The 26,159-nt window shown below is 36.2% G+C and overlaps 1 protein-coding gene across 1 annotated transcript in view; it reads right to left on the bottom strand.

Annotated features, from left to right (window-relative positions):
- RIMS1 (regulating synaptic membrane exocytosis 1) overlaps positions 1–26,159 on the bottom strand; it is a 416,356-nt gene that overhangs the window by 7,747 nt on the left and 382,450 nt on the right. Inside the window, 1 exon segment of the mRNA XM_025042852.1 lies at positions 910–1,048. Coding sequence (XP_024898620.1) covers positions 910–1,048 — 139 coding nt within the window.

A 26,159-nucleotide genomic window follows, 5' to 3' on the forward strand; every position in this document is an offset into this window, starting at 1 on the left:
AACTTACTAGTTTTAGGAATAGAGGCATAATTTTATTTCACTTTTGAACAACATGTAACAATTTCAGTAAAATAAAATAAAATAAATTATTAATATTTGATTGATGAGATATTTAAATTGTAAGAAATGGACAATTACAACAAATTTGTAAATGGTCAATCCCTAAGGAACCCACTGCAGAATACTAATGACTAATTTAAGAGATCTATCACTTCAGCAAAAGTTCAGCTTCACCAGAAAAATCCTCAAGCATAAGAAAATGCAGGTTTTATGTAGGATCTATATGAAATGTTAAAAAACGAACCAAGTAAATGAAACAAAAATCTAGTGATATTTTTTAAAAATTAATTTCAGAATTAACTAAAACTCTTTAATTAGAAAAATAATGAGAAAGTGAGATCCTGGGCTTTTATCCTAATGAGTTGGTAATGTTTTAAAAACAAGAACATTTAAGTTGTTATGATAGTGTCAGACCTTCAGTAACTTGGAGCCCAAAATTCTTTGGAGAAAAATAGGAATATGGGAAATTAGTTCCTCACTTCTGAATTTTAGTTCAGATTTTAGTGATGAGGCCAGACAATGAATTTCACAGGTGAAAGAATTCATTAAATGTGGCATTTCTATAATAAAGCTCCACTAAGGGACTATTCTGAACATTTTCTAGATGATAAAAATCAATTTATTTGTGTTAACTCAGCATTTCTTCCTTCCTTTGAAAGGTCTGAGTGACCAAGTGCAGAAATATGTCTGTCTCTACTTATCACAAGAGGCCAGTTTGTTTTAAAATGGATGGTTGAACATCTAGTTAAATGAAGAAGCTGCACAATAGCCCTTGGTGGCTTTGTTATTTTACCTCTGCCTACAGAATGGAAGGTTCTAAAACTACACAGACATGCAGATGTCACTTACTTCCCCTCGGAGCTATAACTATTGATGCTGCCGTCAGTAGACTCTCGGCTTGGCTGCCGCACCATCTTTCTCATTTCGGCTGCCATTCCTGTTTCTGTGCTTCTCTGTATAGTGCTTTTTAACTTCTTGTGACCCGACTCTGATAGGAGAAAATAAAAGAAACTCTAAGTTTTATTTAGACAGTTTTCCCCTGAATATTGATTGATTCTGCAAATACAATAGTTAATTATGCAAATGATTAAAAGTTTAGTCAGAAAAATAGTGCCTAGGAGAATAATCTGATTAAGTAAATCTCTTTGCCAAGGTGTGCTTTGGCCAAGGGGAGGCGGGCAGTGGATAGTAAACCATTGCCCCGTTTCCAGAGGCTGCCTGAATCTTAATGAACCAAAATGAACTCATTGTATTATTACTGTTGAAGCTGTCAACTTGAATGAAAAATTGGATTTGGCACTGAATTGCTATGTACTAAGATAAGGCTGAACAACCTAATAGGTTTCTTCTAATCTGGAATGCTCCGAATGTGTGGGAACAGGCCTAATAAAGTGGGCCATGTCCTTTAAAGGAGAAGAGGCACTTGGAACCAAGCATGAAAAATACCACAGTTTTGGTACTGCCATGTATCAGCAATACTCATAAAGAGAAACAGCATTTTATCTAACTATTTTCATAACACTTTCACATACACAGTCTCTTTTAAGATAGCATACAGGTTACCTACGTAGGTAGATTATGTATTATCTTAATTCCAAGGCTTCACAGCTACCTTCACAGATACCTGGCCTTTTGACTCAACTGCTTGACTTCTGACTGGCAGTTTGGAGTGGGAGTCTATTTATGTACTGTGAATTATTCTGGCTGATCATTTTCTTGATAAGATCTAACTTCAGAGCAACGTTCTTGAGCCCCCTTAAAATGCATTAACCAGCATTCTATTCATAGCATGGAAATGAAATTCTAAAATATTTAATTAGAGCTATATCAAAAGGTTAGACAAACTGTTAGACTTTGAATACCTGACATGCCTTTTCCACTTTTATATTCTCTATACATTTTCAGCTTTATTTCAATTTTTCATATAGTACCATTAAGTCATTAATATGTGCAAGAATGCTCTATATACTTAACTACATACATACATACATAAACTTTTCGATCTTCATAAAACCTTTGTGAAGCAGGTGCCTAAAACACTGCTAAATAAACCATATGAAAGCATGTTTTCCTCTGATTTTTGGCCATTGCAACCCTTTTGTAAATTGTCCAATAAAATATATAACTGGTTGTTATATGGACTCAAAACTGAATATTTTCTTAACAGCCATGATGAGTCCGTAAAAACCCAAGTCTGAATATGACACTTCCTCTCTCAAGATCTTGTAATGTTTTATCATCAAAATTTAAAGAAGATCCAAAATTGTTGTCATGGCCCCTAAAATACCATATAAGACCTGGGCTGCCTCTCAGATCTCACCCTCTAGCCCTTGTCCCACATGATCATTGTTGTCCAGTCACACTGTCTTCCTGGAATTTTCTTGTACACTCCAAGCAAGTGCTTCAGGTCCTGTTTCCTTAAATGGCTGTCCCTTATGATTTTCTTGCCTTGCTCCCTCATTTTATTCAGATCTCTGTTTCACTGTTATCTCTTCAGAGAGGCTTTTTCTAATCCTCATCACTCTTTATCCCCTTACCATCTTCATATTCTCCATAGCACTGCTCCATCTGCCATTAAACCTCTCCTCGTTTGTTCGTTGTGTGTTTCTCCAATTAGAATTTATTTCTTCAAGGAGAAGGACATTGTGAATATTGCTTACTGTTATTCCTAGTATCTAGAGCAGTGGTATACACTCGACAAGATCACACGACACATACTAATGTGCAATTTCCTCATTCCATTTCATATAATTATAATACAAACATGTTCTATGTTTATTCTTTTTAATGATTGTACTGTTCCATTATATGGTTATGTGGCATCATAAATAAACCATCTCCTTATTGATGTGTATTTGGGATGTTTTCAGTTATTATAGCAGAGTTTTTATAGAATAAATTTCCAGAAGTTAAAATGATAGGAAAAGAATAGGAACCTGTTTAATCTTAATAGCTATTTCTAGGTTATCCTTTAGAAACATAGTAGCTGTTTATACTTCTACCAACATTCCTATAACTATATCCATTTCTACCTAAGGCTCAGGAATTTTCTACATTTTCCCTTTATGGTCTTTGTCTTGCCTACCTGACTTGTCATTGTAGAATTTGTACACTTACTGAAGGCAGAGACTTCACTATGGGTATTCTGAGTGCTGTTTAGATTATGTGGTTTTTTTTTTTTTTTTTGTATACTGTGTCTCCTTCTTAGATGTAGGTCCTTTATGAAGTAACCATTGTAGAGCAACATGTCATTCATGCACACACACTGGCTAGATCCACTTGGGGCAAGCCCCAAGGGTATAATAGCAAAGTGAGCTAGAAAGAATGCAGACAAACTTTAAATCTAAATCAGGTAATGCTGAAAACTGGAGGAGAACAGTTAAGAGTACCAGCAGGAAGGAGATTCAGGTTATTTATTTAGCTTTTCATTTATTTTTTCATCCATCCATCCATCCATCCATCCATCCATCCATCCATCCAACAAATATTTACTAAGCCCCTACTACGTGTCACAGACTGTTTTAGATGCTGGAGATATACTGATGAATGACAAATTTCCTGCTATCTTAGAGCTTACATTCTAGTGCATGTGCATACAAGGCAATTAACAAATAAACAAATAAATATGTAACATGCCTGATAATATGTGCTATGGAAAAAAATTAGGTAAGATAACGGGGATAGAGAATGACAGGGGTACAGCAGCAACGGTTTTATTAAAAAGGAGTCAGGGTCTCATTGAACATTAGTTTGGAGGAAGTGAGATCACACGCCATGAAGAAACAGGGAAGTAATGTCCATGGAGGGATTAGGCCTGGTGATTGCGGTGGGGAGGCTGTAATGCTGGTCAGGAGGGTACTGTCATTTTGTCAGTAGTGCAGAATTCTCCCGGTTTCCTCTGCAGTCTTTCCAATGTTGAGATTGACTCTGGCCAAGAGGCTCTGTCACCATAGTTGCCAGGGCTCTGTGTATACCTGGCAATCCAGGTGACAGTAGAGAGTAGGCTGTCAAGACCTGATTTCTCTACATTTCCTAATACAGGTTTCACAGGGTTGTCATTCATTACATATTTGTTCAATGAACAAAAAGGAAAAATTTAAAAGTGAAAAGTCTATTAATTTGTTTTATTTTTTTAACTTGGAATATCAAGTTTTCTTAAAGAAGTTTATATCTACAGGATGTCCCAACATTCTTAGCACAGTTTTAAACTTTAACAGCGTTCAAAATGTAAATGCTATACACTTTGAAAACACATTGGAGAGGTTGGTTATTGAACTTTCTTTTATACTTATTTAATTTTGTGAAATTGAATAACACATTTGTAACTTTAAAGTTCTCGTTTTAGTCCTTCTGAAGATGGCAATCATGGACCAACTTAGCTTTTGTCTTATTTATGTTAATATTCAATGTAAAGAGCTTTGATGGACTAAACAATTTTACAAAGGCCCAGGTAAAAGCTGAATAAACAGTTCTAGTTATGAATTTGTCTTATTTAAATTTATAAGGGCTCTAATATTATTTGGAATGCAGTGGTTTAAAGAAACATTATTTTGTCAACACGAAAACTGTGAATTTGGATAAGTATAATTCATGCAACAAATATTTGTTCAGCACTTGCTCTGGGCCCAGCCTTTTCTAGATGCTGGTGATACGGCAATGAACACAACAGACAAAAATCCTTGCCCTAATGGAGCTTACATTCTAGTGAATATAATGACTTGCTCAATACCATGCTTGTTAGCAGCAAATTCTGGGTTGAAAACTGATTTTCTGAACCTCAGTCTTGTGATCATTCCATTATACCACAGTTTAGGAAAACACAAAATCTGATCTTATTCATTTTATGAATAGAACAATGATTTAGCTATATATATATATATGTACACACACACACCTACATATATATATAATTTAATTTAATTATACCTTCTCATATGGTCTTACAAGTTCATTTGAAAACTTTGTTAAAATCACATATATTCTATACAACTACACATGTATATAATTAGTTTCTATGTATATATGCTGTAAATATAGCATGTTTCATACATGTATTTTTAATATCAATATAATGCATTAAAACATTAAATATTAGAAAATATTGTTAAATTTATTAAGGATACCACCATTATTTAATAATTATTTGTATCCACTGAAGAATCATTAACCTGAAGATATACAGTCTATTACCAAATTATGACATGAGACCTTTGACTTGAAACCACTGTTGCAAGTATTATATGAAGAACAAAATGATTAGAAAAATACTATATTTTAATATTCTATACTCACAAACACATGAAAAATTAGAAAAATTTATAACATTTGGGGGCAATATTTTACCTATGCTTTGGAAGAACTGTCTCTCACAGAATGTTCCAAGATGTATCATATTTATGTACGAACTTTTTCTGTTTTCATATTTGGAGATACATATTATATTTAGAAATGCTCTGCTGACTTATTCATTTTGTAAATACTCATTAAACACCAAGTACATATAATCTAATAGGCATCGTTCTAGATGTTGGAGCTACAACAGTAATAAGACAGAATAGTGCACACGATAAACAACTAAAACAAATAACACGACAACTTTAGATATTGGTAATCAGCAGACACGCAAAAATAAAGCAAAAGAGACTGTTTCGATAGTTACTTTTGACCAGCTATAGTGCAACACAGAAGATTTATTTTATATGCGTTTAGCTTTAGCTATTTACGTTATGTAAATTTATGTTATGTTATGGAGAAAGGAAAGGGAAGAGAGAGAACAATTTAAAGTGAGTGTGACTCTGCTGTTTGCTATGCCACTCAGTGAGCCTGAACCTGGTGAGATCGGGAGGTGAGAAATGCAAACCTTCCCTTACTTTACTTTGTTTCCATTCCTGGAAATAATTCTAGTGTTTATGATGATCTCTAAAATAGGCTGCCTAAAAAAACAAACCAACTACTTTATCTGGTGTTCAAACAAAGCAGCGCCAATACGGTTATCTGTTGATATTGGACTTAGTGAGAGGTTATGGATGGGTATCCAAGGGACTTGAAAGGAAATTTTAACTCTGCAGATGGTGAAGGGGGATTTGTATTTCATAACTAGAGAGCAGCATGCTTGAAGGTCCTGAAATGATAAAGAGCATGGCCCCTTGAGATAACTACATTTTCAGAATGACCAGAGTTCAGTGAATGGTGAGTGAAGACAGTGAGACTGGAAGCTAGAGACGTAAGCAAGGGAGGGACCATGGCAAGACTTTCACCTAAGGCTCTCAAGGTGCATGATTATAAATTATTTGGGTGGCTTCTGTGTTATTATCAATACTGTCCTTAATGATTTCAAGGGCTTGGTCTGCCCAATATCAATATTATCCACAGAAAGTTGTGTGTAATTTGTATTATATCTAATCTCATACAGCAACATTGTCTTAGATCCCCAAGAATCATTCTTTAAGAGAAAACATCCAACAGTTCTATTTTGTTGATGTCCGATGCTTCTAGTGTTGTGGTAACCAGATTGCTGGAAACTTTTATTAGGCAGTCTGTTCTATAAGTGTCACATTTTTTTAAAACAAATAAACAAAAATGCTCTTTTTGTATTGTGCCAAGGTTTTTAAATAGATTTTGTCCCAAGTTAGATAAGTACAACTTGTAAAACATTCACAGGTCTAAAGATTATTTTTAGAAAATTGCACGAGGGTTCTTTAGCTTTTATGGCTTCCCTAATTTATTCTCCAAGTTAAGCCTACAAATCATGAAGTCTAGTATGGTCCTTTCCTCTTCCCATTTTTCCAAAGAGACTTATAATGAAAGAAATATAGTAGTCAAGAAGCTAAAAATAGTATCATTGAGAATATTTTCGTGAAATGGATGGGATAAATTCCCTTGATGACATATTCAGAATACTTCAAATCTTTTCCAGTGATGTATTTATCCTCTTCCACAATTCAAAAGAAATAAAATGTTTTCTTTTGCTGCCATAAATTTTAAGTTCTCTACAGATTCAACTGTAGAAAAAGGATTCATCTGTGCTGAACACTGACCTTTACTTTTTCAGTCATTCTGTGGCTAATAGTTCACCTTTGGTAAGAAGCCTGGTATTGTTATGGGCGACTGTAATACCTGCCTGTCACACATCTGCTTAGTTCACTCAATCACACCCAATCTTTTCAGCAAAAAGTTTGCTCACGTGAGACCTTCTCACCCAACGGATGAAAATGTAAGTAACAGCAAGTTTGAGAGGGTCTTTTAAAATAACTTGCATATTAAACTTAATAAGGCTGCCCAAAAAATTTAGGTAAAGAGGTATATCACTGAAACGTATCACTTAGACTGCATCCTATTTTGGCCAAAATGATAAAGGAAGGGGAACATTCAAATGCTAAACTTCTTACTGCTGCAAGTTGTTTGTCCAAAGTGTGTTCATGTGAAAAACTGGATCGTGTACCCCCAAATTCACAGGTTGAAGTCCTAACTCCCAGTACCTCAGGATATAACTATTTGGAGATAAAGCCTTTGAAGAAGTGATTAAGTTAAAATAAGGCTGCTCGGGAGGTTTTAATCATATCTGACTGGTGTCTTTTGAAGAAGAGAAGCATAGGACACACAGAGATGACCATGTGAAGAGGCAGCAAGAGGGTGGCCATCTACAAGCCAAGGTGAGAGGCTTCTGAGGAAACCAAGCCTGATCACTCCTTGATCTTGGATTTATAGCCTCTAGAACTGTGAGAATATAAATTTGTGCTTTCCAAACCATCCAGTCTGTGGGATTTTATTATGGCAGCCCTAGCAAACTAAGATATCCAGGGAGTGGATACTGTTATTTTAACACTCTAAAGTCTCCTTATTTAATAATTGTGATGATTTAGATACAATTTAAAGCACCTGGGGATAAATAATCACCTATGATATGGTCTGAGAATGAGATTAAACCCCAAATACTAGGATGGATTGATTTCAGGTTGCCTTGATTAAAAAGTGGTCTGAAGTATTACATGATTATACCTAAATCATTTATTAACCATTCTTGATATTAAAAAAAAATAAAGCAGATTTATTTGTCAAGAATAGTAAGTATATCACATTTAGATCAAATCTGGCTTTTCTAACTCTTCTTTCATCTCAATTAATAACTTAGAAAAAGCTAGATTTCCTTTATTAAGTGTAAACCTAAAATATCTCCTTATAACCTGCCATCCTGACTGTAAAAATAAAACAGTACTTCGGTCTGAAACCTAGAAAGCAGCGAATGTTTTACTGTGTCTTCATTTGTCATCTTTTTAAAATTTTTGTTTAAACTCAGAGTATTACTATCTAAGGAATCTTTCCTCTATCTGATTTCAAAAAGCAGCCTAATACTCTAATAGGAAGTTGTTTGAGGGACAACTCTGAAATCAAAATATATGGATTCAAATACCAGCTCTAAGCTCTACCACTTACTAGTTCCGTGCCTGCAGGAAGCTTACTTAGCCTCTGTATGCCTCACTTTCCTCACCTATGAAATTAGGGGGGGGGGGAGAATAATAATACCTCACTTGTAGTATTTAGAGTAGCTAATGAGATAATCGATGTAAAGCACTCAGCACAGTGTCCAGCACCTATTTAAGGTTATCTATTGTTACACAATAAGATCTCAAAGTATTTTGCATAGATTAGGCCTCCAAGTCAAGTGATGCTAATTCCCCTTGCTCTACTCAAAGCACATCTGTCTGTGCTTCATGTTTAACTCACAATTCTAGTCCGAAAGAAGCATAAATAGGTTGTAACATGTCACAGAGACTACTTGTACCCCCAGTACACACTCCTAACCTTGTCTCCCCATCCTCTCCTCTAAGAACCGATACCATGTTTCCCTTTTCTGCTGCTCTCTTGATGGCATGGGGACACGATGGTGAGAGGCGCAGCAGCTACCTTGGACCTCAGGATGGGAGCACTTGTTAAAGATGGCAGAGCCTGGGTCCCTGATATGTTGGAGCCACAGACTGGACTGCCACCTGGACTACTGTGTAGGAGCTTTGATTAAGCCACTATATCCATGGGTGTCTTGTTACCACAGCCTATCCTATGTCATTGTACATAGTAGTCTAAATAAAACCCAGTGTTGATTTAAAAAACAAAATAGTTTTGGGAAGAGTACTGTCAAGTCTTTAACTTTAGATAGGAGCCTTGGGTTATTGAATTGGTCCTCTATACTTTCATATTTGGAAGAATAAGGCTCTTTTTCTAACAAAAGAGTTAATGGAAACTTTCTTCCTTATGAAGTCTCAGAGAGTAAAGGATTAGAGGGGAATCTAGCAATAAGTAATGTTCATTAAATATCATCATTGTATAAGGGACACTGCAGGGTAGAATAAAGAGAGATGTCCTTTCCTAGTAATTTAATAGTCTGAAACAAATATAAATATATGAAGTTCCTAATTATTGTGTGGGGATGACTGTACGGTACTGGTTATTACGGGAAGACAAGAAAATTTGAGATCACAAAGGAAATGAGTACAATTTTCTTTTCTATATTCTATAAAACAAAGTAAGTTCTCTGTGCCTCTCATCGCGTTCCCTGAAACAAATTAGATGGATTTTCATAAAAATTGAGACAGTCTGGTTTGAAATATGAGCTTTATGGCACATATGAAATTCTTTCTGCGAGACCCAGCAGGGCAACTTAAAGAGGCAGCAAATCTTGAGAGAATCTGAAACAGGAGTATAACTGATCTAGGAGAGACCTGTCATGTATAACTAGTCACCACTGACAGAGAGCTCCACATTGAAATTCAAAGTCACGGTGTGAGGCACTCTACATAGTGGGTGATGAGGGGCAATTGGATAGTTTCTGATTCTGAGGACTCAGTGTAGCTTGAACCAGCAGCAGAGCAGGAATTTATTTGTCTTTAGGCTTATGATTTTCTCAATCCACCGTAGAGAGGCAGAGAGCATGTGTGTATGTGTATGTCTGTATAAGGGATGGAGGCAGGCATAAACTTAGAACAACTTACAAGACAATTACTGAAAGGAAGGAATATATACTGTCCATATAAATGCTACAAAGACAGAATAAACTGGGTTTGACTAACTCAAAGGGAAAGTTCACATAAAGAGGAACTTTTGATTCCCTCCTATCAGCATTGGCCATGATTTCCAAACATTTCCAAACAACTGGATGGGTATAAAGGATCTGTATATAAAATAAAATCTGACAAATATCAAATTACAAAATGAGTTAATCAAAATAGACAGTTAATAAGAACATATTACATATAAGGGGCTATGAAAAGATCATATCAGTACAGCCCTTAAGCCCTCTGCTTGTGCTTTAAAGGGCCCTGCTCTATCCCTCTTATGGCCTCACCTCTTCGCACAGCATGTCGCCTTCCCTTTCCTATGGTTCAGGAGGATGTACCTACCCAGAGCATGTGCCCACCTGGAGCCCATGTCTGCCCTTCTGAACTAAGCCTGCCCAAATGGTCCCAAGTCCACATGTGAGGCTGGCTCATGTGTCTTTTTGGGATCCAGCCTCCGAGGATGAACAACACCACCAATGTGCATAGCTCGAAGTCCAAATGGGTATAGGCAGAGCTTCAAGATGTATGCAAGGCCCTCTAAGGTGCAAGACAGAACCAAGGGTGAAAATAAAAGTGGGGAGTAGCAGGTCCCAGCAGGAGATGGGGGTGAGGCAAGTTCAAACACAGAACTCTGAACAGTCAGAATTCTAAATGGAAACTTGAACTCGCTGGTCATTTCAAAGGTATTTTTGTCAAGGCAGAAACCTAAAAGACCTTTTATTTAGCATTTTTGTTAGCTTGGCTTAAAACTTTTAAATGACTTCCATTACTTGATCAGGGACTGGGGAAAGCCTATAATCTCATTTTTAAAACTGTCTCACTTCATAACACAATGAATCCCTTATTTTGGTCCATTTGAAGGATTATCACTAGAAGAAATCTGTTGGGTGCTTTTGTATGGAGTTTTGGTCAGGCTCTGAAAAACCTGTGATAAATTTTGATGATAAAAACCCAAGGAAGTCCTATGTGAGTCACAAATTCCTGTTCTCTTTCAGAGATTTTTTTCTCCCATCTGTTCAGGAAACTTTGGGATTCAAGAAGAAAGGAGGGGTTGTGTGTGAAGAACAGTTTTACTGGGTGTGCATATCTCTGAAGACTCAGTCCTCACTTCTCTGTCCCTCTGGTTGATGAGCTCCACATTGGCAGTCTGGGGGCTGCAATGCCTATAGAACAAGGCAGAATATTTCTCAGCAAAATGGGGTGGGGTAACAGCAAGGCAGCAGAGGAAGTTCAGTGTAGCAGAACTTACACTTCACAGAATAAAACAAGTTGTGCTAGCACACACTGTAATGTCTGGTTTATGATCCTCACATAATTGGGTATTTGTCTCAGGGTTTTTAAGAGAAACTGAAAGGACTATTTACTAAGATTTGATTTAAGCAAAGATTCCGAAGAAAATTGCAGTACTGGGAACAGTCTTTTAAAAATTATAAAATTGGAAACCATACAGACTTTTTTAAAAATTCCAGCCTTTTCTGGAGAAGGAGAAAGTAAATTCAGAAGCACTAACAGCTCCTTTCTCTTGCATTTATAAAATGGAGAAGTAAGAAATACAGGTGGTCAGAGAGATATCTTTACTACTGGTAGCTTTTAAAATTAATCCTGTTTCCGTTTTATTAATAAGAACATTTAGAATTTCATTGAAAGAGGAGATATTTTCAATTCAGTAAGCAAAGATTATAAACATGTTTACAAGCAAACTTCTGGGGAGGCAGCAGCCAGAGAATACTGAAGAGACTCCATGAAGGCAGCGTCTCGGTCACAAAACAACCCGTACTCATCGTCCCATCCTACCCAAATCTTGCTCCATCATCTCTCTATAACCAGGGGAGATTTTGTGTGTCATTGTACAGGAAGCAAAATCAACTGTGAAAAAAGAACTATATGAGGTAGTTGTACTCTCCCAAAATATTAGCATACGGAAATGTTTCACTTCAGTTTGTTAAATCGTAATTGGAGGTTTATCTGGATTTCTGAGTATCAACTCCATCTGGCTGGTACAAGTTAGGTCATCAGCTTACCTTCTAACACCCAGCTAACATACCAATTCTAGAGGATGGGAATTAAAATAACAAAACAAAACAAAACCGTATCTATTTATTGAGTGATTGAAAAAGTAATTTATAGTTTAAGAGGAGGAAAAAGGTATTAGTATTAACTAGTAGGCAAATTCAGGAGAAATTTTGCAGATTCTGAAAGAGGAGAATAAATTAATAAGCAGGGGGAGGGAGAGAGGAAGAGAAGTCTATTTTCTTGCAACAAAAAAGACCACAAGAGTGAGGGTGGCCATCAACACAATGTGATTCTGACCAGCTTGTCCTTGTCAAGTCAAATGCTCTGACTACTTCACTTCAAATCATATCCCAGAGTATGAGCATAACAAGCAGTGAAATGGGCAAGTGAGGTAAACAGTGGTAATTTGAGGCCTGGTCACATAGTTCTTGGGAGTAATTTGGGGGCTGGTTGTGTGTGGCTGATGAAGAATGATTCCATGACTGGCAAGAATATAATTTTTGTACAAAAGGGTTAATCTGAGCCTGTGTGCCTGAGAGATTTGAGTAACTGCTGCCTCCTTGCTTCTCTACTGACTGTGGTTAGAATAAGTGTTAAATAACAAAATGTAAAGTTGCATATCCAAAAAACAAAAGAAAAAAAAAAACCTTAAGAAATAAAATGTTTGGTGGTAAAAATTGGTAAAACAGAATATTAAAAATTTGGAGTCTTTAATTTTCATCCCACCCACTACCTTCCATCATTATAAAATTAGGCAAACAAGAACTTGAAATATGTAATACAGTAAAAGCCCAAAATCTATGCTGGTGAAGGGAAAATCTGCATGCCAAGGCTTACCAATCTCCAGAACTGCATTACCTAGATTTTAGGGACTATAAAAAATTATGTCAAGCACAACATTTAAAGATTCTGTAGGCAAACAATGTTATGTGCCTAAGCAGATGTCTAAGCTTTAGTAGTGTGAATATGTTAACAAAATGGTAGATAAGAATGGTGCACATATTATTGATAATTTGACATCCTTACCAAAGTCAATTACTATCTGCCTCTAGTTTTCAGATATTGCTTATTACTCTTAAGGCACTATCCTAGCTTGATTGTAAAACAATGACAGTTCTGATAGTTTGAGGAGTGAACAGAAGAATTTCGTGTTACCCACACAAAAATGTTTGATTCTCATTTAGCTGCAGGCTATAGACTGAGTGTTTGTGTCTCCCATCTACCCCATTTAATATATTTACATCCAGCACTGAATGTGATGGTATTTGGAAGTCAGCTTTTGGGACGTGATTAGGTCACGAGGGTGAAGCCCTCATGAATGCGATTAGTGCCCAAACAAGCTTGCTTGCTTCTTCCACCATGTGTGGTTATAGCAAAAAGGTGGCCATCTGTGACCCAGGAAGCAGACCCTTACTAGAACCTGACCATGAGGGTCCTTGGTCCTGGAAGTCCCAGCCTCCAGAACTGTGAGAAATAAATTTCTGTTGTTTATAGGCCAACTAGTCTACAGTATTTTTGTTATAGCAGCCCAAACAGACTAAGACATTATACCGTGACAAGTGAAAACAAAGGAACATAGCCAACAGTGTGGAACTGAAAACTCTTTTCCAGAAGGAAAACACTATGATATAAGCTATAAATAAATCTGACATTTTTTTTATTAGAGCAGAAGTAACTTTATAAGAATATTAAATACTTAATACATTTTGAGGCTTATACAATATTAAAGCAGTAAACTAAGTTTATATTGGCAATATTTATTTATTTCCAATCCATATCAAATGAAGATTAAAAAATGTCAAAAATAAACTGAGTTGAAATCCTGAAATGTATATGCTGGGTAGATTAAACTGATCTATTTTAGAATAGATCTGAAATTTAGCACCAGAACTTAAAAAAAAAGTGATTTCATCTCAACTCTTAGTTTAAAGAGTTAAAGGTACAGTAAGGTTAAATCCTCAGCTTGTGGTTACACAGCTACTTAAGGCCACAGTGAAGATTAAAGCCTGAATTGTTCTGCTTTGAAGTCTCTGTCTGGCTTTTACTACAGATGAAAGAAACTTCAACTACCATTTGGAAAAAAAAAAAAAAAAGAATAATTTCATCATGAAAGCAGTGAAGCAGTGAGCGGACTGTGTCCAATATTCCTGATTGTTTCAGAAATATACACATTATCACACTCCAGTGATTCACACTTTAACAGGCCAAGTCCAATCCAATGACTTTAGCATTTCTCTGCTACAAAAAATTGTTATGTAACAGGTGGAGCAACCTGGACGCAGCCAAATATGGTGTTCCCATGGATAGGAACCCAACCCCTGCAGATCAGATACAGTCCAAAGGAATCACTTTGTTCTGGCATTCTCTTTAGGGACGGGAAGATTCTGATTGCAAATCTAATTCTGAAGTACTACAGTAAGAGGCTCTCAATAATGCTTGAAGTCTCCCCTAAAACAGTACAAAAGGCAAAAAGTACTCTATGTCCTTGGTACCCTAAATTCTTGGTAATTTCATTTCAGCTGTATTTCTCCACAAAATAAGTTTTATTTTTTGAAACATAACAAGTAGTCAAGTTCTAAATCAATCAAAAAAACTTTTTTTTTTTTTTGTTTGCAGGGGGCGGGATTTGAAAGCTTCATCTACTATGTGCTAAGTTAAAGTCAAAAAAAAACAACCATTAAAAAATTAAAGATGGAATTCTGGAAGGTATAGGTGAAAAGAATTACCTCAAGACTGCATTAAACAATTCTGATGAGAAATGACATCCACTTTTGTAAAAGTTCAATACCATGGGAATATATACTGGCAATTTCAGTTGTAAAATGAGATACTTCTCTATGACCTTTATGTTTTCCTCTCAAGGACACTGAAATATAATGTTGATATGGAAAGTCATTCTTACGGTTTTCTTCAACCCACAGTATAATAATTATATTCATAAATTCCACTGTTTGCAAAATATTTCCAACTTCTTGATGAGAGAACTCTATTTTGACTTACCAGTATTTGTAATCAATACTAGCATAGCATACAGCTAGGGGGAAACACAGAGGTGAATGTCAATTAAACAAACTTGCATAAGACCTACCCATAATGGACCCTCAGTGTCCCCCTTTCTCTTTCTCTTCCTCTCTCTCTTACGCGCACACGTGTGCGCACACACACACATATACACACACACTTTCACACTCTCACACTCTTATACACACATACGAATATATACACGTAAAAAGAAAAAGGAAAGAGAATGTTTTTCATTGTTACAAGCCCTTTAAATACTTTAAAGTTAAATTTGACAAATATAGTTTTAAAAATTCAGGTTTTTCACATCAAGAACAATCTCTTCTTAAGAGAAAACACATTTCACCCAACATCCATTTGTCTTTTATTCTCTTGGAAAGACGGATTTCTCTTGCCCTTGCTCCCTTCCAACTGAATCCTTATCTACACAAACCTCTCCTCCTCCTTTTCTGTATCAAGACAACAGCCTCTCTCTTCCTCCTCCACAGCATTCCTACCATACACTCCCCTCTCTCCTTCCACCTTATTCTCTTAAATTCTACTCTTTAAGCCTCACGACTCTCAAAATTTCTCCTTCCGAGAACTGCTTAAAAACACACATAGGTGTGCCTTCTATACATTGTTTTCTCATATCCATGCCTACGTACCAGTCCTTCATTTCCCAAATATATATTAAACACAAATGGTATTACAGGCGCCAGTGAGTTCAAAATTGAAAGGAGTTTACAGCTTGGTGGGGGAGAAAAACATATAAGCAATTCTATTTCAGCAGGGCAAGAAGTGTAAATATGCCTGAGTGCGTGGAAAGAGGGTGAAGTTAACATCTCTGTTGGGGTGAGTTAACGAACTTCCCACAGAGGAGACACTTGAGCTGCACCTGGAGGGTTAAATAAAAGTTTTCTAGACAGATGAGGAACAGAAAGAGCATTCAAGGCTGTGGGGACAAAAGCCCCCAGGGGGCCTCTCCATTAAGTAATCAGAACAGCTGTACCTTTAATTCCTTACTATCTGGAATATCTATCTTATTTTTTTATATCTAAAATAACTGCAAACTTATTTAAATTGTACTCTCAAAGGTCACAATAAAAACCGCTTTTTTCTCAGCACAAATTCTGCTGGGATCTATGGCAGCAAGATTCCCAAATGCAGGAGAAAAGCAATGTTCCTGCCCCACTGGAAACCAGTGAGAAAGTACAGCAAAGAGAAGCTATATGCCATTATGGCTTTCGTCTCAGGTCTTTTATGTATTTTCGTCTTTGAGTTAACTCTTCTTTCTTTGGCCCCTCAAAAATAGTTTCTCCCCAGAAATCATCTTTGATGTAGAAGTTTACGGGCTGCTCTGAAGATCTCTCTAACTTCCTTGACTGATATGGTTATCATCATGATATCTCCCATATCAATTACTTTCCTGAGTTTGAATTCTGAATTTCCATTTGGAAATGGCCATTTTTACATAAGAAATCCTACCAGCACCTTGGCATTTATAGCACCTGGGAGGTTTTATGATGTGGCAGCTTGACTAGGCTACAGTCCCCACTTATTCAATCAAACACAAATGTAGGTGTTGCTATAAAGGTATTTTGTAGATGTGATCAGAGTCCATAACCAGTTGACATTAAATAAGGGAGACTATTTCAGATAATATGGATGGGCCCGGTTCAGTCAATTGAAAGGCTTTAAGAGCAGAAATGAGGCTTCCCAGATGAATAAATTCCACCTTTGGACTGCAGCTTCAGCCAGTGCCTGAGTGCTTCAGCTGCCCTTCCTCATGCCCTGCCACGTGGACTTCCGGCATGCCTAGGCAGCCCCACAGTCACATCACATCTTGAGATGTGTATGTGTGTGTGTGTGTGTGTGTGTGCACGCGCGCGCGCGCGCGCGTGTGTGTGTGTTTATGTATATCCGTGCCATCCCCAATTCTGCTTCTCTGTTTGAACCCTGACTGGTACAGAATTACAGACCCAAACCGGCTTTCTCTACTAATGTCCCCTTCTCATAAAAGTCCTGCCATTTTCCCATTATCAAACATGGTTATTATCACTGTTATTCCTACTGTCTTATCTCCTCTACCTATTCCTTACTGCTTGTTTCAACTGGTCTCCCCATGTTGAATTTCTTGTCCTTTTAATAGGATTTGTAAAACCACAACAGATCAATTTTCATAAAGATGTTGGTCTCCTGCTCCTATTTTTACTGGCTTTTACATAGCCCACCATGTCATTTACAATGTTCTCATATTTTATTTCCACTGAACTCTGTCATATTTACCTCTCTGTACTCTCTGATAGCAATCTTCTGCTCCAGCTGGTTACATTCTGTTTCCTCTTCATGAGTTGACATGTTCTGCCTCCAAACTTTTCTTTATATCATTTCATCTACTTGAGATGTGCTGCCTGTATTTTCCCTGCTAATCCTCTAAGATCACCTCAAAGCATCTCCACTCACAACTTAGTCTGACCAGCCTAAGCTGCAGTGGTATTGCCCTCTAAACTCTTGTATTATATCTCTACAAGTTAATTGGTATTGACTATGAACTGCTCTATGCAAAAAACACTTAGATTAATGTGATAGACCTTTGATAAAAATTTTCACTTATATGTAACTTTTTCATCTGAGTACATATATTCTTACATCTCTCCTCCCAGCACTCTCCTGGCAGAATGCTCTGTGAAGGAGTGTTGCTCAGCAAATGTTTATTGAGTTGCTGGCTGAATCTCAGTAACTAGAGCATTAACTGTGTATATATCTCCATAGAAGCCCAAAGTAGGTCCTATTAATCGGTCAATCAGATAAAAAAAAAATTCTGGACCACAGTGATTTTGTACTGTTGATCTTACACCACTTTAGAGTGGGAGGGAGAAAAAAAGTGAACTTTTTACTTGGTAGAAAAATTATTTCTTGCTGCCCATTAATAATAATCACAGATAAGAAACAAGAGGACATTTCACTCAGTTGCTTCAATATGAGGATGCATAAAACCAAACCGATGTTAAGATATTTTTAAGACAAATGACAAACTAAATTAGGAATAGGAGAGGGAAAGCTATAAATCATAAACATATTACAGCCATTCTAAGTACATTTGTGCCTTCTTTCCATGGATAAGCCTTGTTTCTGAATGTAAATGTTAAGTGTTAATTGAAACTAAAATTAGGAATTAATTCCATACAAGTATTACTCAGAATATAGAATAAAAATGTAAAAAAAAAAAACCGTGAACAAGATTTGGAAGACTATTCTTTGATACTGTATGCAACTTTGCAAGTGTCCTCCATCAGATTTTGTTTGGGAGTTTGTTTTCTTTTTTGTCTTTTTAGAAAGAAGCAAGAAAAGAAGTTACTGATAAATCTTGATTTTACCACATAGATTATATGCTGTCTTTCGAAAACAGCACTGTTTTTGAATATATGAAGGCCTTTCCTTTTTCAGAGGGTTCTCCAAATGGCTTTGGCACAAACTCTAGTGGTGGCAATACTTCCAATTTCAACCAGACTCTCTGTTGATATCAGCATGAGAGAATAAGAAAATGAATGAGAAAAAAAATAACCAGATTACACTTCTCCCCATAAATTATCTGAAAGCATAAAATAAGTCTATTTTTGAAATTTCTTTACATTCTTAGAATGTATGTTTCTTTTCTGATCTAAAGATAATAAAAACATAATTATCATTTGCAAATTTTAATTGGTTCCTCTGAAATACTGCTGAGAAAGATCTTCATAAACAGGCAATCTTAGGAAAAAAAGTATAAACTATCTTAAATAACACAGTTGATATGAGTCATCATGTTACTCACACAAAAAATGGTCTTTGATTGAACATGACAAAATGAAAGGCAAAATATTTGAATCCTAAATAAAAATGTGATTTATAATTTCAAAATACAAAGTAAAAATACCTCTGAATTTCCAAGGTAAATGTCCATATAAAGTATTTGCATTTAATTGTATGTAAAAGGACTATATGGAATGAGACAATTTTGATATATTGTGTCAATTATTAATATATACCATATAGCTCTTATGGTCAGTTGCAACACAACTGACACAATTACTAATATATTTTAATAATTTTAAAATATAAATGAAATTGCTTTGAAGAAAAACATAACTTTGTGATAACATTAAGATCTATGTTTTGGTACTAATGAGTCAAAGCACTGCTCAATTTCAAATCCAGCATTAAAATCCTACAAGTATAGGTCTAAAGTTAAACATATTTAGACATTATAATTTTATAAATATACCCACAGTAGCAACATCTTTCTATAATAACACATAGCAATTTTTATGTTTTTTACTTTTCATTCAATTATTAGCAATTTCAAGTATAACACTAGCTTGGTTTGCAAACTACTAACACATCATGGAAAACTTCAGACAAACACAGAAATTTGGCTTTTGGTTTTAGTTATGAAAAGTTCTAAATTAACTGACAGACTCTTGTTAGGATTTAGTAAAATCATACATGTAACACAGACTTACCTTGTTTATCTTGAAAAAATTAAGAATCAGTATTAAGTTGTTCTCAGATGAAGACTGAAAGCTGAAGAAGCTTGACCTGGTTTAAGTAACTTGTGCTGTCTGGGTGGAATATCGGAGGGAGCTCTCTGTCAAGACTTCACTTTCTCTCCCTCCCTCTCCCTCCCTCCCTTCCTCTCTCTTTCTCTCTCTTTCTCTCCACCTCCCTCTTCCACATACTCTCTTTCTCACACATACACACAGTATGATTTAAATGGCTTCTGTCAAGAGTGTTTTTGGTAGCTTATTATAAGACCATGAAGTGAAAAATCACTCAGTATATTTGCTATGTATCATCTCATAAATATGAAAACTGCTAAATAGCCACAATTTGAAAACTGCGACATAGTTATACAATTTTAAACATACTAATGAAGCCATTTAAATGAAATGAAATGAAAATATGTTGCTTACTCTATTAAATACTATGTAGTTTCTCTGGTTATGTAAGAAACGTCAGAGAAGCAAAGCTCAGCTAATATACGATTTCCAAGTAAATCTGTTTAAAGGGCTTTTTCATGGGCAAGACGAAGGTCCCAAAGTGATTTCTTGCACTGAACCCACTTAGTACTTGTAATACACGTGTAAGATGCTTAAGCTGTCAAAATTATTACTTTCGAAGTGTGTCAGCTGCTTTCCCAGCACCCTTTCACATCCCACCCTCCTGCCAGGAGATGAGTACTAGAATAAAAGAAATGGTAAAGCATAAAAAAAGAAAAGGGCCCCACTTTTGTTGAGCACTTTCTACATACCAAGCACTATGCTCAGTGCTTCGCACACATTTCCATTAATCCTCATCATAATTTACGGGTATTGGTGTTGCTATATATTACAAGTGAGAACTAGAGCTCAAGAGTTATGTAGCAGTTAGCATGGTCACCACTAGTAAAAACATCCCCCCCCCTCCCCCCCCGCCCCGCCGCTGCCACACACACACACTGAAAGCAAATTCCAACTAAGGCCCATATTCTCTAAAACCTATGTACTCTTTAAGTTCTTTGCTTGACACACTACATTGAGGATGGGAAAATGGCAGCAAAAGAACCTTTATCATGACAGCCTTATTTCCTGCGTTTCCTCTTTACTTTCAAAATGGCACCGAAGAATTAGAGTCCACAGTGTCCTGCTGTTTCCTCTTCTTCCCTCCAGTGTTATGTCAAGAGCATGAACAGGTCAAAGGCAGTGGGGTAACTGATTGCCCTTGGTGCAAAGGGACAAGATCACAATATAACTTTGAGATATAAAATGCCATATGATCACTCTTTCATTACCAGCATGTAGCCTCTCAAGCTGCTAATTTTATTCTTTTGGATGTCCTTAAGATGAGTGTTTGGGGTGGTAGCTCACTTGTGACACCTGAAATCCCACCATGGAACTTCAATCCCTTGAATAAAATGCAATTGCCCTCAAAGGAATAATATGAAGTCTTCTGAACTTTTAACAACTTAATGACTCAGATTAGAAAATCTTTTTAATAAGATGTATTCCATGTGATAGACAAAAATTAAGAGTATATAGAAAACTAATTAATGGGGTTTGGAAATAGATGGACACTAACGTTATTGAAAACTTTCTATTAATCATAGAGTGCATGTAGAATACAGACAGAGGAGGACAGACATATCCATGTGGAATGCCCTGGACAAAGATGGACTATCAATAAGAGTGAAGTCCTGCCAGAGTGCCCCAATGAGGAATAGAAGGCACATGGAGAGGAAGCAAAAAAAAAAAAAAAAGGGCCTCCACAAGCAAATACTGCCCATGTAGACAAATTAGAAAAAGTAGAAATAAACTCACAGACTTGAGGCTGGACATGAGTTGCCTACCTCTAACTGTGGTGGTGCTGTAAAGCCGCCTACTGGCTAGGTGCTTTTGTGTAAAGCCCAATCTGACCAACTCTAGGTGAAAAAATTTTTCTTAGTCAATTGATTAGTATTTGATAAAGACTAGAATGATATAAGTTTTACTTAACGTAAACTATAAAAGACAAAACCTTCCACAGACAACATGTGGGAAGTGCACACATAGTAGATAGAGCCTCCTTCGGATACTCATTCTCTACAGAGAGAAAACTCCTACATGGCTATCCATCTTGACTATTTTTAAAGGTATACTTATATCTCCATCAACAGAGAAATGCATCTCGATGATATGTTTCCTGTTATAATATAGCAAAACAGAGGTAGAAACTACATCAGAAGGGACACTAGAGTGTGACAAAGTTAAAGATAAAGCAAAAATCATACAGAAAATGTAAACCGTGCCGAGGACAATCTTAGGGCAGAAAACTAGAAGATCCAAAATAGAGTTACATTAATAGGAGTAGGGGAGGGGGCTTGGCCTATGGCCAGGCTTGAACGAAGAGAAGGAAACACCTGGAATGCAGAAGTTAACGCCAACTGACTGCACTAAAGACAAGGTGTGTTGCTTGGAAGCTGGTGAGGAAGGCACCAAGTGCCTCCATGGTAGGCAGAAGTCTTAAAATGAATTAAGCCCACAAGAACGAGAGACTGTATGGGGTGAGGCCTCCCCCATACCAACACCAGTACTAAATCAGATAACCTTTAAAATCAGATAAAGAAGGTCTGGTATAATTTGAGAGGAAAATTTCTAACTCGCCAATTATCCCCTTAATCAGTTTTGTGATTTCTTAAATGCTCATCTTTAGGGAAACTATGTCCATTATATAATTAGAAATAAAATGCAAACACCTGGTCAAAGAAACAGTATAAATGCACCTCTCAGCATAAAAGCAACCAATCAAGTATGCTTTCTACTTTTTTTTGTATGTCTTAAATAGTTCGTAATGAATAACATTTTTTAAAAAGGAGTCCTTGTCAATGAAAAGGCATACATACCAGAATCCTTTTGAAGAGATGGTAGTTAATAACTCAAGTCTTTATATTTCGACTCCAAATACTCCTCTTCATTCTAATTTCCTTGCATACACTCCCACCCCTTCCTAGCCCCATGCTCCAAAACAAGCAGGAAAATCTTTAAATCTGTTAATCAGATCTTTGCACGTCTTTGTTCAAAAACTCCTCAATGGTATTCTACAGGTTATGATGGAACCGAAATCTTAAGCACGGTCATAAGGCCCTGCTGGACTTGGGTCAAACGTGCTCGTGAGAATGTTCTTACACTATTCTCTCCCTTTCCCCCTATACTACAGTATTCTTTTATCTCCTCAAACGTAGTATCAGCTTTCCCATCACAGGTCTTTGTCCATAATATTTCTTTTGCCTGAAATCTTCTCTTTTCCCCTGCACTGCTTCCCTCTGCCTGGATCACCGCCTCATCTCCCAGGTCCTGGAGTAAACCTCACTGCCACCAGTCCTTGTAGGACTCTCAATGGGCCCTACATCTCTTTATAACATTTAATGTGCTAGAGACGAACTTCCTATGTCTGTCTTTTTTGTTACACTGTAAGATCCATGAGGGCAAAGACCACGTCTACCCTGCTTATTACTAAATCCTTTGAGTCTAGCACAGTGCCTGGCACATACGAAATGTTTAATAAGTAAGCAAGGACTTGATCATAGGTCTTCTGGCCCCAAATTCCAGATTCTTTGTGCCATATCTCCCAGAACACAAGGCACTGGACAACTGAACCAATGGAAAAAATGACATAAATAAAAATGAATAAAAAGTTGGTTAGAAAACAAACTTTGAAGACATAATTTTGGCAAACGTTCGACCTATTTATTTTTAATTTAGCCAAAACAGATGGAAGCTTTGAATAAGGCATTCTTATCATGCAGCTGTTTTGTTCGATAGTCGGGTATATTAGACAATTGGGGATAAAATTAGTTTGAATTAAGTGGGATATATTTATGCAGTTTGTCATTTTAAAAGTCTCTATTTTGTGTCATTTTTCTCATAATATGTAAGTATGTGCTTTAGTGTCTAATTTTGTATTCGTAATTTTGTATGCTCATGTTCTTAAAGAGGGCTTTACATAAATTCCTTACGAAATCTAAAACAGCATGTGATAAGTAGAATAATCACTCCCAAAGATGGTCACATCCTAATGTCTAGAATGCATAGGTTACGTTACATAGCAAGGGGAAGTTACGGTTGCAGATAGAATTAAGTTTGCTAATCAAAATAGACCTTAAAATAGAGGATTATTCTGGGTTATCTGAGTGGGTGGGGAAGTATGGTCTCAGGGCTCCTTTTAAGAGGAAGAGAAACAGAAGAGTCAGAGTAAGAGTAATGGCACATGAGGAAAGCTATTGCTGGCTTTGAGGATGGAAGAGGACTATAAGCTAACAAATGAGGACAGCCCCTGGAGACTGGGAAGGCAAGGCAACGGGATTTCTCCCCTAGAGTGTCCAGAAGGAACACAGCCCTACCAACGCCTTGACCCGTTTTGGACTTCTGACCTCCGGACCTATAATACGTTTCTGTTGTTTTAAGCCACTAAATTTGTGGTAATTTGTTACAGCAGCAATAGGAAAGGAATACACTCCTCCTATTAATTAAAAGTTGTTACTCTACCAAAGAGATCTCGCTAAAATTTTCTTTTATTTATAAGATTCATGATCTCAATCCTGAGAAAAATTACAGATTTCCAAATAATTTTGAAAAAAAAAAAAACCCTACCATTTAAAAGGAGGATTTCTAAGGCAAAGAAACAATCTACTAATGCTACTATGTTCATATCTATAAGGAAATAGAGTCATTTGTGACTAGAGACCATTTAGTCAAATATTTATTAAGTAGCTAAAGGAATTACAGACAAAAATAAAACAGTCTTTTCCCCCAATATTTACTTTTACACACACACACACACACACACACACACACACACACGCTCTTTTCCCCTTATTAAGACTCTACATAAACCTACATTTAAATCCAAATACAACCCCTGATATAATTTTTGGTAAGTTATCTTAAGTTTTCTTTCAAGTAAAGTTGAAACTGATGAGTTTTCTGGAAGGAGTAAAAATGATATATGTAAAGGGCAGAATCTGACACCTAAAAAGCTACTAGCCATAACATTAATATAATAATAACTTGGTAATCATAGATTTATACATTCAATAACATTGTACGGCGGATCCTCTGTGTCTTCTTACAAATAAGGAAATTGACTAAAAACATTTCCATATATGTTGCTAATTGGATATTATATAAGTAAGACTATTTCATAAGTAAGATAAAGACCATTTTATAAGTAAGATATGTTTTATAAAACTATTTTATAAGATAAGAACACAGTGCTCCAGTCAGAAGTCAGGTTATAAAACACGACATAAATTAACCTTACACAAACAGGAACTTCAAATTAGCAATAAATGTGATTATTGAAAGGGTGTTTATAACCCAATAGTTAACAAAAATTAAAACATTAGGAAAGCTAGATGCTAGTTGCTGCATTTAAGGTTGCTTTTTAATGGTGAGAAGAGAGATGAAATGTAGAAAAGCAGCTCAATAAGTAAGAACTAGTAATCCTCTGGGAATCTGAGATGGCTATAAAATTTGAATTTGAAGGGTAAACAAAACTCTGACTTGTTTTGCTTTAGCCCAGGCACTCCAATTATGGCAAACACACCTACCTGATAAATTTTATACAACTTGTGTTAAAAAATCGATAAAAATTAATGCACATTAAAATTTTCTTATATAAAGGTTGACAGAGAAGGATAAAGCAAATATTTTACGTTTGGTCATTTTCATGATTTTTAACAATAATTTTTCAGATACATGCTCATGGGGGAAAAAAGTTACTTTAAAACACAATACCATATATTTGAAACACAATTTTGGGAAGTACTTTGCCTGTGTGATTTATTTTTTATGAGCATTATTTTTTCACATGACTCTTGAAGGAAAATTCTTGTCAACTGTATAGGCAAACCTTTGTTATTTCACACACTAATTAAAGAAATGCAAGTCAAATATAATAATCAATTTCTTGTCCTAGAGAGGTTCTGGTGACTGCATGGGTGTTAAATGTTAATTTAATGCTTGCTATTTATTTTGCTATTTATGTCACTGCCTTAAATGCACTATTAAAGAGGGCCACTGAAGATGTGCCTAATCGATTCTGTACTATTTGGGGAGGAAGGTAAAATGGAGACAAAGCTCAGAGAATACAGATGAATGCGTAGTGGGAATGACCCATAGGTGGCTTCTTGGACGCCTTCGTTGGCTTATTAGGTTTAAGATGTCTCATCTGATATAATACTAATGGCTGGGGCTCTGTTATGCACCCTGAAGGCAGTTAGCATGTTATCTGAAAACCTATCCAGGGATTTTGGTAGCACACAGGTAGTTAGCTGGAGCCTGATACACCAGAAGATTAAGCTCCTAAACTTTCACATCTGTCCTTTTCCTACTTCTCTCCTGTCACAATGCAAAAGGTCTTCCTTTTTGTCTGGATCTGATTCCTCCTGCCTTCTCAAGGACCAAGCTCTGTTCATTACATTCTTTCCTGATCTTTTTATCTTAAAATCTTCCTTTTATTAGAATATAAGTATTTCAA

The sequence above is a fragment of the Pteropus alecto genome, unplaced genomic scaffold (assembly GCF_000325575.1).
Source record: "Pteropus alecto unplaced genomic scaffold, ASM32557v1 scaffold7, whole genome shotgun sequence".
NCBI lineage: Eukaryota > Metazoa > Chordata > Mammalia > Chiroptera > Pteropodidae > Pteropus > Pteropus alecto.